At 30.4% G+C, this 17356-nt stretch overlaps 3 protein-coding genes across 5 annotated transcripts in view; 1 reads left to right on the forward strand and 2 right to left on the reverse strand.

Annotated features, from left to right (window-relative positions):
- The window catches only part of LOC115875393, a 71328-nt gene extending 69573 nt beyond the window's left edge, over positions 1 to 1755 (reverse strand). Inside the window, exon 1 of the mRNA XM_030890835.1 lies at positions 1605 to 1755. The gene's annotated coding sequence lies outside the window, so the exon portion shown is untranslated. The remainder of the gene's footprint in view (positions 1 to 1604) is intronic.
- Positions 1756 to 2219: 464 nt separating this feature from the next.
- Positions 2220 to 15473, forward strand: LOC115875392 (protein spire). 3 transcript variants are annotated; one of them, XM_030890832.1, is made up of 15 exons: positions 2220 to 2400; positions 2459 to 2769; positions 6191 to 6363; positions 6589 to 6687; positions 7060 to 7269; positions 7383 to 7563; positions 9360 to 9488; positions 9696 to 9832; positions 9972 to 10073; positions 10130 to 10307; positions 10839 to 10976; positions 11031 to 11193; positions 11874 to 12009; positions 12182 to 12270; positions 13242 to 13376. In XM_030890832.1, the coding sequence occupies exons 2-15, from the start codon at positions 2507 to 2509 to the stop codon at positions 13374 to 13376; spliced, it is 2133 nt and encodes a 710-aa protein (XP_030746692.1). In that variant the 5' UTR covers positions 2220 to 2400; positions 2459 to 2506. The 3 variants fall into 3 exon arrangements, with proteins under 3 accessions (XP_030746692.1, XP_030746690.1, XP_030746691.1); XM_030890830.1 differs by having other exon boundaries at positions 2221 to 2400; positions 7371 to 7563; positions 13242 to 15473; XM_030890831.1 differs by having other exon boundaries at positions 2222 to 2339; positions 7371 to 7563.
- Positions 15327 to 16698, reverse strand: LOC115875394 (translationally-controlled tumor protein homolog). The gene is made up of 4 exons (XM_030890836.1): positions 16553 to 16698; positions 16114 to 16372; positions 15667 to 15803; positions 15327 to 15607 (listed from the first exon to the last, which is right to left on the reverse strand). Exons 1-4 carry the CDS (start codon positions 16578 to 16580, stop codon positions 15513 to 15515), a joined length of 519 nt encoding a protein of 172 aa, XP_030746696.1. The 5' UTR covers positions 16581 to 16698; the 3' UTR covers positions 15327 to 15512.
- Between the last annotated feature and the right edge of the window lie 658 nt (positions 16699 to 17356).

Below are 17356 nucleotides of genomic sequence, written 5' to 3' on the forward strand. Positions count from 1 at the left end.
ATTATTAAGACTTAAACACCCTGTATATAGCTACGAAACAAAGCAGTATCGGACCTATGTTGACATGAAAAATAAATCTTATTTTTACGTGAGCAATCTCCCAACGAGAGATGGCACATGTTTTTTGAAACACCCTGTATTTAATATAACTCTAAATATTATTCCTTTTTTCTTAAGTATACAAAAACGAAGGATAAAATACATTTCACGACCAATTTGTCACAAGAACGACAAATCATATCTAGACTCGGTTAGCCATTTACGCTCGACAATCCCCCGTGACACATCACTTTCCTCATCTCCATTAATCCTTCGCCATCCCTTTAAGCCCCCCCCCTTCACCCCACTACTCCACCCCATTTCCGGGCATATTGCAACAGTTTCCATTAAGCGTCTCATCAGGAAAATGTCATCTTCGATACCTCTGGGCTATAGCAAAGAGGACAGGTTTGCCAGGACTTGGAGATTGAATTTTATCTTTGAAAACGTTCTTGATAATGACATATTTCTTGTGCGAACATTTATGTCTCTGGTATACTTTGCGTTACAAAGGCCTCTGTGATAAATTGTCAAGTTGGTTTTCGACGTTTTGTATTATTTAGTATAACATGTCGAAAATAAGTCCTCCTACTCTGGGATAGTGATGGGCACTACAATTCTTTTTAGTGAATCGAATCACATGATTCAATTTCTCATATTGAATCGGCTCCTACGATTCGTTCATATATTGAATCAATACTTACGATTCGTTCATTTGAACGAATCACATGCACAATTTACGATTCATAAAAACAAGAATCATAACTGGCACTACCGGCGATAATTTGGTAGGACAATTACTTAAGTTTTAAAATATAATTAATAGTAAATTAATAATTTAATAAGTTATTAAAATAAGTCCTACTACTCTGGGATAGTGATGGGCATTACGATTCTTTTTAGTGAATCGAATCACACGATTCAATTTCTCATATTGAATCGGCTCCTACGATTCGTTCATATGTTGAATCGAAACCTACGATTCGTTCATTTGAACGAATCACATGCACAATTTACGTTTCATAAAAACAAGAATCATAACTGGCACTAGCGGCGATAATTTGGTATAATAATATCGAAAAAAAACGGGCGTCAGCGATGGCTATGAAATGAAGATCGCTGTCATTTTTATATGTAAAATTATAAAGAAAAGGACATCGATGTTCAATTCCAGGCCAACTAGACGTCGTTTTTTTTCGATTATACGGTACATGACAATGTAATACAATTATTATCGATTTTTTATAGATGGAAAATTAAAAATTACATACGAAAGGGCGGTAAAAAAATAATTTTACCTATGAAGGGTATTATATTAAAAATTGTATAAAATTGTACCTGATATTTTTATTTAGTCCAGTATAGATTTTAGCCATTATATTGACTATTGACCCACACATACGTATATATAAGAACTATTAAAACCCCGAATATAAATTCAGATCTGTTAAAATAATCCTTCTATAATTAATAATTTATACTAATGAATATATACCTTAAAAATCTTTTAATTGTCACCTGAGAAGCACAAAATATCTATTAAGTTCTTTGATTAAGTTACTTACCTTTTTCTTCAAAACCATTGTGAAAGAAGAACTAAAGACACTCAGAAACACTAACCGAAATCATACAAGCGTACAAAATGAAGCGATTTTGGTCCCTAAACAATAAAACTGTTCTAGATTATAAAAGGCACTGAAAAATGATATTTTATTGACTAGTAAAAACACAAAACACGAAAAGTTGAGGTAGGCTACAGAAATGATACGCGTGCGCTTAAAAACGGAATATAATTAAGCAGTTATTTTTGTTACCATGGCAAGGTAACAACCTGCAAAAATATGTTGTAGGTATTTTTTTATTACATAAGCATTATTAATTTTAGCGTTTGGAAAAATAAAAAGCGCGTAATATTTTTTGCCCAAAATCTTTCCCGCCATTTAAAATTTCAGGGAATAAAGTATATGCAACCAAACATACACTAAATAATTGAAAGAATTTTTCATATTTAACAAGGCATACTTTAAAAAAATTATTAGTCGATAGTTTTATACAGATAAACATATAACTACTTTACAAAACGTAATTGTTCTTGATTTATTTTATAAAAATACAATAGTTTTTGACCAACGCAATATTAGGTCGCCCACGAGATTTAAACCAATCAAAATATTTCATTTAGTGACGCATGCCCGCCCAACCAATCAATATGCGAAAATCTAGGTCAGTTCAAAAATTGAAGCAGGAATGGAGATAATTTCCTTTATGTTTATTTTTATCGCACTGTGAATTGTAGAGAAGTACGAAACCCCAGTGTTTGAATGAATTTGTTCCATTCGTTATGGGATTCGTTATTATTATGCAAACGAATCAGTTTTATCGGGGGAGCTGTCAGTGTTCAACAAAATTCATGTTTTAGGTTAAGCAAAATGTCAAAGTATCAAAATTCGAAGTGAAAAAGAAAACAATGTCCGAAAAATCGAAATGTAGCGTTAATTCTGACGGTAGTGTGAGTTTGGGTGATATATTACATTCATTTAACTCTTGCATAAAAGAAGAACATGCATGGGCCCTATGCTATCAGCTTTCCAAATATTTTTTCGAATCTCTATCCACGAAAAAACATCACATTCATAAAATAACTGAAGTACAACATGTTTTTCTAAAAACCGATGGATCTGTTCACGAAAATACTAGTCTAGCAAGGGATAAGCCTAGGGAATTAATAAGGTAATTTGTTGACTCATGATTTTTAAATAGTTTGGACCTAATGATAAGTTTATTGTAAAACATTTACCACTCCCCAATAATCTTTTCGAAACTAAAATCAAAATATTTTTCTGCTGGATTACTTTTCAAATTTTGTGATGCAATATTATATTGAAAGTTTAAGTAAGTTTAATTTTTTAAATTAACTTAATCTTAATCCTCTAAAGTTTAGATAAATTATCTTTGGCAAGTTAATGATTTATTTTTTTTGTATACAGTAAATTCTATATAATCAATAGATAAATATATTAATTTTTAGATGGAAAAGATGGAATTCAAATAGATGTTTGTTTAAACCAAAAGGTTTATTACAGAAAAATATTTTTTTAAATTATTTTCAATTTTTAAAAATAGTTTAATACAATTATGTCATTATTATATTTAAAATCGTTCGAATATACAATATTTTAATTTTAGAACATTACATATTTTTGATAATAAATATTGCCAAAACAATCTTTCAATCTTTAATGATCTGTTTCATCTGCTCATTATTTTTAATATGTTGTTTAAATATTCCACCGAAAATTTTATCTAACAGTCATTGACTGCCATTTCCTTTTTTCCATATTTAATTGGGACTAGTGAGTCACTCTTTAATTTAAATCAGATAATTAAGTATTTCCTAAAGTATCTTCAAAATAATTTGGTACTACACACCTGTTCCTGTACTTTGTATTTGCATATGCAATTACAGACCATGAAATTAAATGAGGACTATCTCCAGGTTACAGTTGAAATCAAGGTCTAAGTTAATTTGTAAAGGTCTGAATAGTTTTATTGTTATTTATGACTGTTTTGACTTTGTACTACTTATTTTTATCAACTACTTCTTCAACTGAAGGTTTTTACATTTACATAAAAATTGCATTAACAAAATACAACTTTGAATACCCTGACAATTTTCTACCCATTAACTGGGTACCCAGTGAAATGTTAGATTTTAGTCATTAAGTACTTTAATGTTTTAGTTTATTAAAGTTTGGATATGAGGATCAAGTTGCAAAAACCGCCTTATCCAAAAAATCCTTTTTAAAAAAATGACCTAATGGCATATATTAATAGTTGACCCTAAAATCTACATAAACATAGTGTCAAATTGCAGCAAAAGTCGCCTATTTCTCTATAAAATTCACTACAAATTACGTTACTGCAGCAAAATCAGGCTTATCCACTTATATTTGCTTTTTATTGTCATTATTGTAGCAAATCCCGCATTTTTTCATAGGCTTTTTACACAAATAATATAATATTACTACTGACGTCTTATTCATTTCAAATCCTTGCCTAATTTTAATAAAATAGCATACCTACCTAATAATTTCAAGTTAGGATGCAAATATCTTGCTGTAGCATAACCCACAATATGCATCATACTGCAACAAAACCCTTATCCAAATTATATTTGTGGTTTTTCCCTTAAAAATTAAATATTGATTTTTATTTCTAGAAAACCCAGATACAAAATAATGATTCCACTCAATGGACACGTTTTTTGTAAAATAACATTGCAAACATTTGCTTGCGAAACAACGTTTTTTGGATAAGACGAATTTTGCAACTTGACGACTCATATATAGACCACAAGAGTGTAGCATTTACTGTATATTAACAAATGTAAAAATAAGAATTATTAATAATATATGAACACTAGTTATGGTAGAGAGTGTCTCAGCTGAGCTTGCATTATAGTTTTTAGAGAACTATAATATCTGGATTGGAGCTTTTTTGTAAATTTATATTTTATAATGGAAACTCTCAGAAAATCACTCTCAAGTTAAAAAAAAAATTGTGTCCCTCTGTCATGAAAAGTCACAGTCAAATCAAATTAAAACTTAATCCAAAATGTTATACAGGGTGTGACAAAATTAATATTGAACATTGGTCGCCTTTAAAAGGGCGTTACCTTTTTATTTTAAATGGAACACCCAGTATATTATTCCAATATTCAATGGAAAATTCATGTCTCTTCAAAATACTATTAAGGTTGCCTACCCCTCAAGCAAAGATTTTCCTAGATATTTTCATTTACTTGATTTGATGTGAGTAGATCTTTATTATTTGATAAATTCTAAGTGGCCGGTGATTATGTCTGACGTTACTTCAACATAGCTGTCAAATTAGTCCAACTTTAACAACTAGTTATCATTTTGTGTCAGTTAAAACAAAAAAAAATCTCAGAAATTTGCTGAAAATGCAAACTTATCCTACATCAGAGATAATTGATATGATTCTATTAGTTGGTGAATGCAGTGTGCAGTGTGCATTCACCAATTAATAGAATACTTTAATGCTCCTGATTTTATTTAGTCTGGGTGTTTTTATGGGGATATGTTAAAGACAGTGTTTATAAAACTCGACAACTAGTGTCGACAATATGAGAGAAATTATTGTAGCTGCTTTTCGAGGTAGAACTTCACATATGCCCTTTAAAATCAAAAGATCCTTTTGAAAAGACAATCATTTTATGCAGTTAACAGGAAAGGAAGCATTTTGAGCATTTGATTTCATCTAGCTAATTTTTGTCGCATAATTAGGTTTATATCTAGTTTCAATTATGTAATAATTAAAATATGTTTTAAACGGATGTCTTTTTATTACCCTTGAGTATTTTACTCTACAATCTTTAATTTTTGTTAAATTAACAAAAGGTATATCACGCAGCCACCTAGATATTTTCAAATAATAAAGATTTACTGACGCAAAATCATGAAAATTAAAATATCTGGGAAAATCTTTGTCTGAGGGGTAGGCAACCTTAATAATATTTTGAAGATATATAAATTCCCCATTAAACACCGGAAAAATATACTAGGTGTGCCATTTAAAATAAAGAAGTAACTTGCTTTTAAAAGTGACTAATGTTCCATATTAGTTTTGTCACACCCTGTATAACTTTTCGGGTCAAATTTCAATTTGGTTTAACATACAATGGTTACTGTAATTAAATCTCAGGCTATACAAAGCCAACTAAAATTTAGGTAGCTATTATCGAAATTTAAAATTTACTCTTCATTTTCACAAAATGTGAAATATATCAGAAACCTTAGATTTAAGGTAAACTTTAATAAAACTCACCTTTATTTTTTCCCTAGAATCCGAAAATCAATTAATATATAGGGTGTTCCATTAGAAAAATCACAACTTTGATGTGTAACTGTTTTTGGGGACACCCTGTATAATTCTATATATTTTTGTAAAATGCTTTCAATTAACCTACATATGCTGCCAAAATTTCATTTCGATATAAACTACCGTTCTCCTTGGAACTTCCGCGGCGTATGAGAGGCGCCACTCTGTATATCAATAAGGAAAATATAAAAAAATAATTTTTCTCTCTATGATAAATATCCTCGTATGTAATACTATAGATCTTTTGTAGAAATGAAAAAGTTATAGTAGCTGGCATTGGAGTTGTAATTTATGCTACTTTAGATCATGAATTTAGCGAGGGTGAAGAGGTGATAATCAGCAATGAATTAGAAGACCTCATAAGCGATATGATATCGGATGATTTAAACAGTACACACAGTCATCATGAAACAGATGATGAAGGTACATCTACAAGTCTATCCAGCGAGAGAAGGGACGATTTCGACAGACGACATCCAAAATTTGACAGAAAACACAATTTATTTTTGAATTATAATGATAGAGAAGAATTGTCACTGTCATGAATTCTGTCGTTGGGCAGACTTTGGTCTCATTTTTATTTGAATATCTATTTAATGTGAAAACTATGCTTTCTTTGAATATAGTATTATTTTTGTGATTTTAAAGGCATTGAAAGAGATTCAGAGGAGTCTTTTGAAGCTGGCCCATCAAAATCAACCCGTATAAATCTAGCTGAAGTTATTAGAAGATGTGAGACTCATTTAGGTACATGCGGAAAACCATAACTATTGTTTGTTTAGCCATCGTTCAACGTCACGTCATGTATTGTCCTTTTTTCACTTGGCAACCAGACGAAACAGATTGGTGACGTCATTACGGTATTTCGTAAATTACTGCATATTGTTTTTAGTAATTGTCATTTGATTTGGGGTTATAATTTTATTTACGAATATTGATCACTGTCAAAATTTGCTTTTAGTAATTGCTATTTGATTTGGGATTATAATTTTATTGATGGACGTCGATCAATAATGTCAAAATTAAAATATACATAATAATGATTATGTAGCGTTGAGCGATCGCTGACCAGACAGTATTTAAAAAAGCAAGCATTGTCTTACATTAAGATTATTTCAGGTACCCTAACGAAAGCGCAAGTTGAAGCTCACTATAAAGCAGTAGTGAGGGCTCTGGTGGCTGAAGCTATAGAGCTCTCGACGTTTTTGGATAAAGTTGCTCAGGGCACCATTAGTTTACCCTCGTGTTCCACTGCCGGCAACTTGGACGAGTTGAAATTTGTTGATTGGGCTAAATTCTGGGTTCAGGTTATGGGTGAATTAAGAACAGGTACATTTTTAGATATTTCTTGTTTTTTTCTTTGTAGTTTCCTATTTTTATTTTTTTAAGCTTTTGTGTAGATGTCTTTCTAATCTAGGAAAAACAAAAAGTCTTTGTTCTAGGTGTCAAATTGAAGAAAGTGAATTACAGCAAGGCGCCTATCGAATATGAATTAACGCCTTATGAAATATTGATGAAAGACATAAGAAATTGCAGGTACAATTTGAGAAAAATCATGGTGAATGGCGATATACCAAATCGGGTATCAAAGGATGCACATGCAATTATTTTGGATTTTATAAGGTTAGTTTTCAATTTCTTTTTCTTCTTTTTTGAATCTAAATTTTAGGTTTTGTAGATAACATTTCCTTTTGTTTTTGTTACTTGGTAGTTTTTGCTTCCTTATGGTTTGTGGACTCTGGTGGTGGTTTATTTATTATTTCAGTTTTATTTATTTATTTTGTTTATTAATTTGTTTTTGAAAATATATTGTTAATAAATCAATTTGTTTGGTAATTTAAGTTTACTGCACCCTACCCATTTCCTCTTAAAAATTATTTCCTTTTTTTATTAACCAATATGTGTAGATAACTTTCTTTTGCTCTTGTTGTCATTTTTGTATTTCTATTTTATTCTCTTTACAGGGCGATCCAGCCGCCCGAAAAAGATTTTTTTTTCGAAAGAAGCTCTTTGGTTTGGGATTTTTAATCCAATCATTTTTTGTAAAATATACGGGCAATGATATTAGTGATGGGATAACACGCGCGAAAATTCGCTCGAGTACTCAATTTTATTATTGAAATAACCGACATCGCTCGATTATGAACGAGCGATGCAAGCGACGAGGTACGAGCAACGGACGCAAGCGATCCTAGAATGAAATAAATTGAAATCCGATTTTAATGTGACATACTCAATAAGAGCCGAGCGAATTTTCTACATACATTCCAGGTAGTAAATTTATACGACGTTATCCGTTGCTGAGTGACAAAATGTCATGCGAACTACTCGTCGCTCGTCGCTGGTTACTTGCCATTCATCACCGAAAGAATATGTGCTCTATTAAAAGATGCTCAAATTATAGTTTTAATCATACCTCATTTTTTTCAAATGAACCGAGGGTGCCTCATTATTTGGGAAAGAGATTTTTTTACAAATAATTTATTACCACACACTTGGTATTTCGTGACAAATTGTTGTTATGAAGCACATGTTACAATTTCAAATAAACCGTAAAATGACATATGATATGTCATTCTATTCAGAGTGTTATTTTCTATCGAATATAGTAAAAATATCGAGGGTGTCATTTAAAAATCAAAAGTTGTAGTTGTTTCCAGTGAATCAGGAAGTGGCCGAAAACAATTGAATACGTCAATCAATCCTAATTTATAATACCAACATACCAAATTTTGTTTTTTTTATCTGAAAAAACAAAAAAGTTATAGAGGTGAGTCACTTTTGAGACATACCCGGTATAACATGATACAGAGTAAGCCGAAACTTTATGTTGTATTTCAAATGGAACACTCTTTACTTTTATGACAAGATGGACGTAGTTTTTAACCAACCTGTTTTGATAAATTATTTTTATATGCAAAATAATGTTTATACAAAATGTTAAATTTATGATTTACCCTATATATGTAACCCTATATATGTATTTACAAAAATGTACTGTACTATTGTTCGTATATTTTATAAAAAATGATTGGAGCCAAAATCTCAAAAAACAAAACTCTTATAGAGCTTTTTTTGAACACTGAGTCACCCTGTATATTCGTAGTGATATTTTGTTACTTACCGTTTATTTATTTATTTTATATACCTAGGTATTATTTCTAATTATCAATTTGTTAATTTAAGAATGCTGCACCTACTTTTTCCGCAAAATCATTTAAAGAACATGATAAAGATTTTATAAATTAACTAGTAAATATTTGACGTCAAATAATTTAGATTTAAATGTAAATGACTAATTGCTTTGAAGTATCATAATATCATATTAAAAACATTCTTGTTGTTAATGGGAAAACGTGTTAATCATAGTGCGAAATATTTTGATAAATCGTAATTTAAAAATATTACGTCTTTCGTAGATCAAGACCTCCTTTAAAAAAAGTTTCTGATCGAAAATTACCTCCTCAATCCAAAACTCTCACACCCAGAGAGCAACTTTTGCTCTCCATCAAAAAGGGAAGAAAACTCAAACCTGTGCCCGTGCCAAGGTAAGAAATACTATACCAGTAGTTGGTCGGTTTGGTTTAGTTTGGTTTTAAGTTTATAACTTGCGAGACTTCGCAAGGACATTTTAAGGCAAAAAAATTCACAAGGACAATTTGTTTAAAAAAAAGTACTCTCCTTTTCAAAAAAAGGACTTACCGTTACCTCGCTCAATAACTAATTGTTACTTACTTTAATTTTGATCTCCACAGGGCTTGCCATCGATATAATAGTGTAGATAAGGAGCTTCCAAAACCTTCAGGTAGAAAATTAATTAAAGTCGATTTTTCTCAATTTGAAGATGACGATGACGAACTCACAGTAGACACTCCAGACTCAAGTGAACCAGGTAAAAGGGAACTACCAATAAAATTTATATCAGAGACAAGAAAATAAACGAACTGTGATTATACTGACAAAAAGATAAATATTATAATTAACTTTCATGTAAGGGAGGAATTTTTTTTACAAAGATAATATACTTGTAGGATTATGGTCATCCGAATATCAAGAAATCTGCGATAGTACATTAGATGTGTATGATTTAGCTACCCAAGCGTGTAACTTAAACAAAAGAAGAAGTACCTTAGGTATTATTCAGTGCTTTATTTAGTTATTTGTATAATTAGAACTATACTCTTTGTAGGTGTTACTGAAACAGCTTTAGGCTGTTATTCTGTACCACAATCGCGGCCAGGATCACGACAATCATGTAACAGCACGGAATCCGAATCAATGCCAATGGAGCCCGAGGTCGCTAGAGCTTTGCAAGAAGAACTCACCAACACTCAAAGCTGGCAAGACTCTATTTCCTTAGACGATAGGTAAGATTATGTCACCCTTAAGCGTCCATTTAAATTCACTAGTCCGAAAAAGTAGCAAAATAAGCGTTAAAACAGTTTAAAACTGGCTTGGTATTTTTACATAAATGAAGAAGGAAATTAAAGATAAAGGATTATACTATATCCGTATTGTAGCATATTTTTGACAACTTCTTTATTTTTAAGATTTTAATGATTAAACATCAACAAAATATTCCTTATGTTTGGACTAAATTTTCTCGAAAATAAAGACATAATTTAAAATTCCGTTACAATACGGAAATATATTGAAGTTTTGTGATTACAGTGATATATAATTTATATGGTTTTGTAACAAATTGCTCGCTATTTTATGGCAAATGCTGAAGCTCTGCAAACCTTAATCAAGCCTTAATCAGCAGTAATAGAGTCTGACTAATTCACTAATTGTCAAACTACTGTTACACAGTCCTCTGAGATGCCTTAAAGTTATGATTTACCATTACTTTTGAGAGATGATGAGTTATAATATTTAAGTATGTACTACTATTTCAGGCTTTCACTCACCTTGTCAGAGATAGTTCACATTAGAACGGTGCTTACTAAAGCCGAAGTTGAAGCTTTGCCGACAGAAGGTCGCGTCAGACACGACGTGGAAAGTAGGAAAGTTTGTTTTCTTTGTTTAAAAACGAGGTGATATAATTTAATAAGCTAAAGTAACTGTTTATAAGTGACAAATAATTTCAGATTTGGCATTTTTGGACCCTGGGGTCAGCGATGCACGCTTTGCAAACGCACTGTCTGTACAAAATGCTATTCGAAAGTAAATATTCCTATGGAACATTTCAGTAGCGTTCCTGTTGTATTACTAAGTCCCAGCAGAATGTGTACTCCGGAGGAAGAAACAAAGGTATGAAAATTACAGGTTATTACCATTTAATTTAAAGATGGTTAAAACTGTTACTTCAAAATAACAGTTGGAACTGATACCGTTATTTTTGGAATAACATCTTAAAATAAAACATTTCTGTTATTTGCGGATTTTATTATTAATTATAAACTAATAAAAAGAAAAGATATGCTGTATATTAATAAAAATAACAAAAATAAAAAAAAAACAATTAAATTTCAAGCACTGTCATTTTTATAGCTGTTATTTTATGGGAGTTGTTTATGTTTAAATCCTGGTAAAACTCGTGGCACGACCATTCCGCCTTCACATCGCAAGCCATCACCAAAAGTGACATTTCAAGCACTGTTATTTTCATAACTGTTATTTTACAGAAGACTCGTCTGTTTCGAGTCTAATAAAACAAATTGCGCGGTGGTCCCGAATTTGCATCGCGAGTTATATTGTTTTTTCCATACTTATTATTTTTTGGGAATTCCAACTGTTTGCGAATGGTTATTTTTAAATAACAGTTTTTAAATAACGGAGAGGTAAATAATAATCCGTCTCTGATGTTATCACTGACTGTTACTTTTTGAAAATGGCCACCGTTATTTAAGAACTGTTATTTCTAAATAACAGTTCTTAAATAACGGGGAGTTAAATAAAAACTCGTCTCTAATTTTATCACTGACTTTTAGGAAACGCTAACAAGATCTTTAATAAACAAAATGAGCTCAAACCCATCTTCTGGAGGTCTGTCAAAAGACAATAGTCCAGACGTTAGCAAATCACCCAGCGCATCTATTATGGAAAGTAGCGTTATTAGTGATCCAGGTAATGTTTTTTGGCTTTTTGTCTATTCAGCGCTGTAATCTGATTACAAATAAATTGAAATGGTTCTCAATTCTGTAGAAAAGTGTATTTAATGTTTTAACAAACAAAAATCTTAATTAGTAAAAGCGATTTATGTTCTCTGGTACCATATTGTATCAATGTATGTATTTAGGTTCTGTTCAGAGTGCTACAAACGTGTCAAAATTTCGCACAACTGCCTCAACAGTGGGAAGAGCTTCAAGAGTTGTTGATCGCCTAAAGGTAAGCACACAAATATTATATCATCAAAATGGACAGAATATTTGAAGTGAAACTTCTTTACGCGCGCTGGGGTAGAAATTCAAGGCCGTGACACGACACGCGACACGACAGGCGATAGGGAAAGTGGTAAGGACAGCCTACGGCTTAGAAAAAATCGTCCTTAAAATTTAAATGAAATTTGGTATGTCGATAGATTGGACCAAGGCCAACTTGACCGTGTGCGATACGTTTCACTGTGACAATTAGTTTTGATGTAAGAAACGTCAAATGCTGATGTCGTCCGATCGCGACCAAGTTTGGTGGGTAGGCTATGTGAGCGACGGTGCACACGGTCCCACCCTTCAAGGTTGGATACGACGTTTCGTTTACATCTTCATCAGGGTGGGACTACGGATTTGATATTGAAGAAAAATGCGGGTTGATCTCGGCATAATTGGAGTCGGGCTACAGGATGACGCCCTCGACGTTTCGAACCGATGCTTCTAAATGGACAAAATCATCAGGATTTTTCTTAATTATCGGTCGATTGGAACCAAACTCAGCACGTTGATAAAGGTACCCCAATGGAATCCTCAGACGCACAAACGGCCATTTTAATACAAATTTTGTGAAAATGAATCAAATTATTTAGTAATTTTGAATTTATTACTTTTTCAACATTTCAAACTACACTTTTTCAAACATTTCCTTCAAATCCTTCAATTTAATAGCTGTTAGTAAGAAGTTTCACTTCAAATATGCGCACATAGTGCACCCAATTTTTTTAAATAATGAAAGAAAATTTAAAACATGGGTGTTCTTCCAAGAAATACTTCGATTGATATAAGAATAAGTTATTTAAGAGAAGTTTTTAGAAAAAAAATACCCAATAATATATTCTGCAGAATGCATATATTATACAGAGTGCATATGCAATATGCACACTAATGAAAATATATATAATTTACAAAAAAAATATTATTTTTCTTTAGGGTACGCAAATGATCATGTGTCTCGATTGCAAAATCATGGTTTTACAAATCATAAAGTCAGCAAGGGTGAATCGGTCGGCAATCAGAAATAAAACGCTACAAACCTTAACTCTCAACCTGTCACCTGTGTTTTAATAAATGTGATAAGATTTTTTTGATTTGAGGCACTAAATAATCGGTACCACATGTAAAATTTCAGTCGGCACCTAAAAAAAATTAATATTAAATGGCGACTATGAATATGATACAATTTATTATGTTTATTACTTTAGAACATTTAAAGTTAAACATCTATTTTAGCAGTATTAAATAAAAAATAACAAATTATAATTATGTTAAGATACAACTAATACAAAATCATTTTAAAGGCCACTAAAGTAATATGTACCTCATAATGATTTAGAAAATAAGGTATGGTTTAGATATATCTATTTGTAGTCACCTATATGATATGTTTAGAGTAAGAGAACCTACTGTTATTCTATAAAAGTAATACCAAAGATTTATTTTTTAATGATAGGTACATATCTTTTTCATATTAGTCAATTTCTGCTCTAGATCGATACTATCGAAACTATATTATTTTGTCTCATCCTTCTAGATATTTTCCAAACCAAAGACTTTCATTTTGTGATATTTTACATAAAAAAATTAGAATAATGTAGCAAATTTTATTAAATTGGCATTGAGCTTCAGTAATATTAAAATATATTCTGCCTATGGTAGTAATATCACAGTATAACTGGTACTGTGTTGGTATATTGCCATTTTTTGCACTTTCTTAAACATATCCTGCAGTCAAAATCTTTTTTTGTCATTTGATATACAGGGTGTTTTAAAAAACATGTGCCATTTCTCGTTTGGTTTGGTTTGACATTCAAATTGCTAAAAGCACTTGGAAGCAAATTATAATAAATCGAGAAAAAAATGAAGACTTATCCCTCCTATAGCTACAAAACCAAGCAGAATCGGACCCATGTTGGTATGAAAAATAAATCTTATTTTTACGTGAGGAATCTCCCCACGAAAGATAGCACATGTTCTTTGACACACCCTGTATTGAAGAAATTCATTGAAGTTAAAAGGTTTCTTGAACAAATTGATAACTAAAAAATCCCATTTATTTCTAACTTTATGGCATATACTGTATATTACGATAAATTTAATAGGCATTCAGCTTCTGTAATTTATATAAGTTCTACTCAATAATATTACAGTATAAGTTATACTGTGACATTACATTGCCAGTATTTTATTAGTATTATGCACTTTCTTGCTAAAAATTCAACTCTCCTCTGTGTTATAAAAAGTATTGCAGAATTTTGTTGAAAAAAATGTACTTGTAAGTTTACTAGTCAGAAGAAACTGTGTTTCAATATTTATTCTTTTATTTCTCGTCTTGTAGTTTTATTTTCTGACCTTTTAAATGTCTTATTTTTAATTATTAATGACGCGTTAGTCGATTTCAGTTTATCTTCATATTTATTGTATCTCTTTCATTTGACCTTCGGTAAATAAATAGCTTAAGACAATACGAATGTTATTTTAATCTAAAAAAATTAGCAGAAACTATATTCATTTTATTCAACTAAAGTGCATTAAATCAAAGAATTTACAATGGTAATCTAGCAACTCGATACTACATTCCCTAAAACTTGAAAATGAGTAGTGATAGTATTTTCTCAACTCTACCTGTTGCAATCTAGCATTTGTTTTAATAAATATAGTTTAAAATAGATTATATAAACTGAATATAGATCATTTTATTTTCATAACTGTAATTTTATTATATATTTCTTCCAAAATATAAATGTTTAAGAAATAAATAATATGCTGTGTTGCACGTTTGTTTTATTTTTATTGTATTTATTGTATGCTACACTGTACCCTAATAATATAACCGACAAAAAAACAGTGTCAGTGATCTTTAGGTCATTTATTACAAGACAACATAAAAACTTAATTCTTAATCCCAATAATTTGTTTGGTAAAAAATATAATTTGGAGAATAGACTGAAAGGGAATCTGAATCTTTCTCTTTAATTTGTTAATTATTGTTATTCCTGTTTGTAACAAAAACAAATATTGCTGTAGGAAGTCCTTGTATTTTTTTTTTCAAAAGTTGTAGTATAAATGTTATTACAATTTGTAACATGGACCAAATAAGAAAAATAAGCTCTTAAAAAAATATTTATAACATGTTAAAAAACAATAAGAGTATATCGATATAAATTAAATATAGATTAAATTTAGTAAAATTGATGCATTTAACTAAAACTTTTCTTCGTCCAATCCATGTTTCAAGAACATCAAAACTGGCACTGAGTCACCATTAATTTCCCGATATTCTAAAATGCCTACGAGACCTAAAATTAAGGTAATTAATTATTAGCTGTTTAAGAATTATTTATTTTTTATTATTTACCTTCAATTTCCATAGATTCTCCAGTAAAGAACTGAAGATCCTTAAACCTACTTAGAATATCTTTCATTACTTTATTTACATTGGTCTTAAATATTTCTACTTGATCAGGAGCATCTTGCTCTAGTTTTGGGATTAGTCTAAAAAGCAATAATTTAATATTAAATAACTAAATATGAATATTAATAATATATGTATAATAACAGAGTATTAATACCTATATGACATGTTTTAAATATAACTCAATTTGTTACACATAATCAAATGTAACAAAGTAATAACTATTTAAGAATTTATTTAGCATGAGTAAGCTCTAAATAATGTATAAAGCACCAGTATTTAGTATTAGTGCATGCATAATATTGATCATATTTAAATACAGTACTTTCTTATTGATATACTTGGTTATTCTGTAAGTATAGATATAAAACATTATTCAAAATAACTTACTTTTTCATATAATCTTTTAAATACAATAAATAGGACTTCTTGTCTGGGAAAGCATAACTTTCAGCCAGTCTGTGGTTTAATACAACGTCAACTCCACTTTCTACATTACTATCTGCACCTTCATCAGCTTCTTCAGCAGAGGGATTGGCCCCATCAAGTAAAATCTCTCCTTCTTTTCTTGTAACATGTTTTCCATAAACTTCATACAATACATCATCAACTAACTTAATTTTGTACGTATCAGAGAACATTTCATCGCCTAAAAATAAATAAGAACTTAAATATAATAATTTAAATAAATAGCACTAAACGTAAATATGTCAAGATGACAGTTCATTACACAGCTGCTAAAAAATAGGTTTTTTACGTTGCAAATAATAATTAATAATAAAAATACACAGTAAATCAAATAGCACAGATATTTTCCATCAATAATTACCGGTAAGTTTATCCTTGTAGATCCTCATTTTGGAAGATGGTTTGGATTTAGATTTTAATCTCAATTTTGGGCGACCGACCTCCGTGAAGAGCTGACTAAAAAAGGTCAACGATTCTGACAGTTGAAGTTACGTCAATTGTCAAATTATATCTTCTTTTTTTTGTTTTAGGCATTTTGCATTATGTTTATTTGGTAATATATAGAGAAGATCCCCTACATTTTTCTTAAATAACGTGTTTAATATAGCGAGAGTTGTTAATATTCGGTAATTACCTAATATTCTTATTATTCAAAGACTTAATTAAATTGTAACTTAATTTTATGATGTCCCATTAATAGGATCGATAATTTATATATGATAATCATATATAAACATGTAATATATTATCCAGGGTTGGGCGTATACACAGTTCTTTCTTTTTTACCTGTTAATGTAAAAATGTTAAAAAAACCGTAAAAAACTAGTAAGAAAAAATAATCGAAAAACACCGCGGTGTTATTTAAAACAAGAGTTATGATTTGTTAACAGTCAAATGTGAACGTAGTTTTCTACGATTATTTTTATTAAATAACTTTTTTTACATGTAAAGAACTATTTTTTTACACTCTAGTAAATTTACACACTTATATCTACTCTTTGCTTATAGCTTATAGCTTTGGGTAATACCTAGCTTTGTTCTTTGTTGTTTAGAAAAATAAGTTCTAAAAATCTTAATTTTTAGAACTACCCATCCATTTACGGTAATTTTCTGTGCCTATGTTAATAAATAACTGAGCTGTGGCAAGATAGATAATTGAGCTGTG

This window comes from Sitophilus oryzae, unplaced genomic scaffold (genome assembly GCF_002938485.1).
Source record: "Sitophilus oryzae breed Bouriz unplaced genomic scaffold, Soryzae_2.0 scaffold_1385_pilon_pilon, whole genome shotgun sequence".
Taxonomy (NCBI): Eukaryota; Metazoa; Arthropoda; class Insecta; order Coleoptera; family Curculionidae; genus Sitophilus; species Sitophilus oryzae.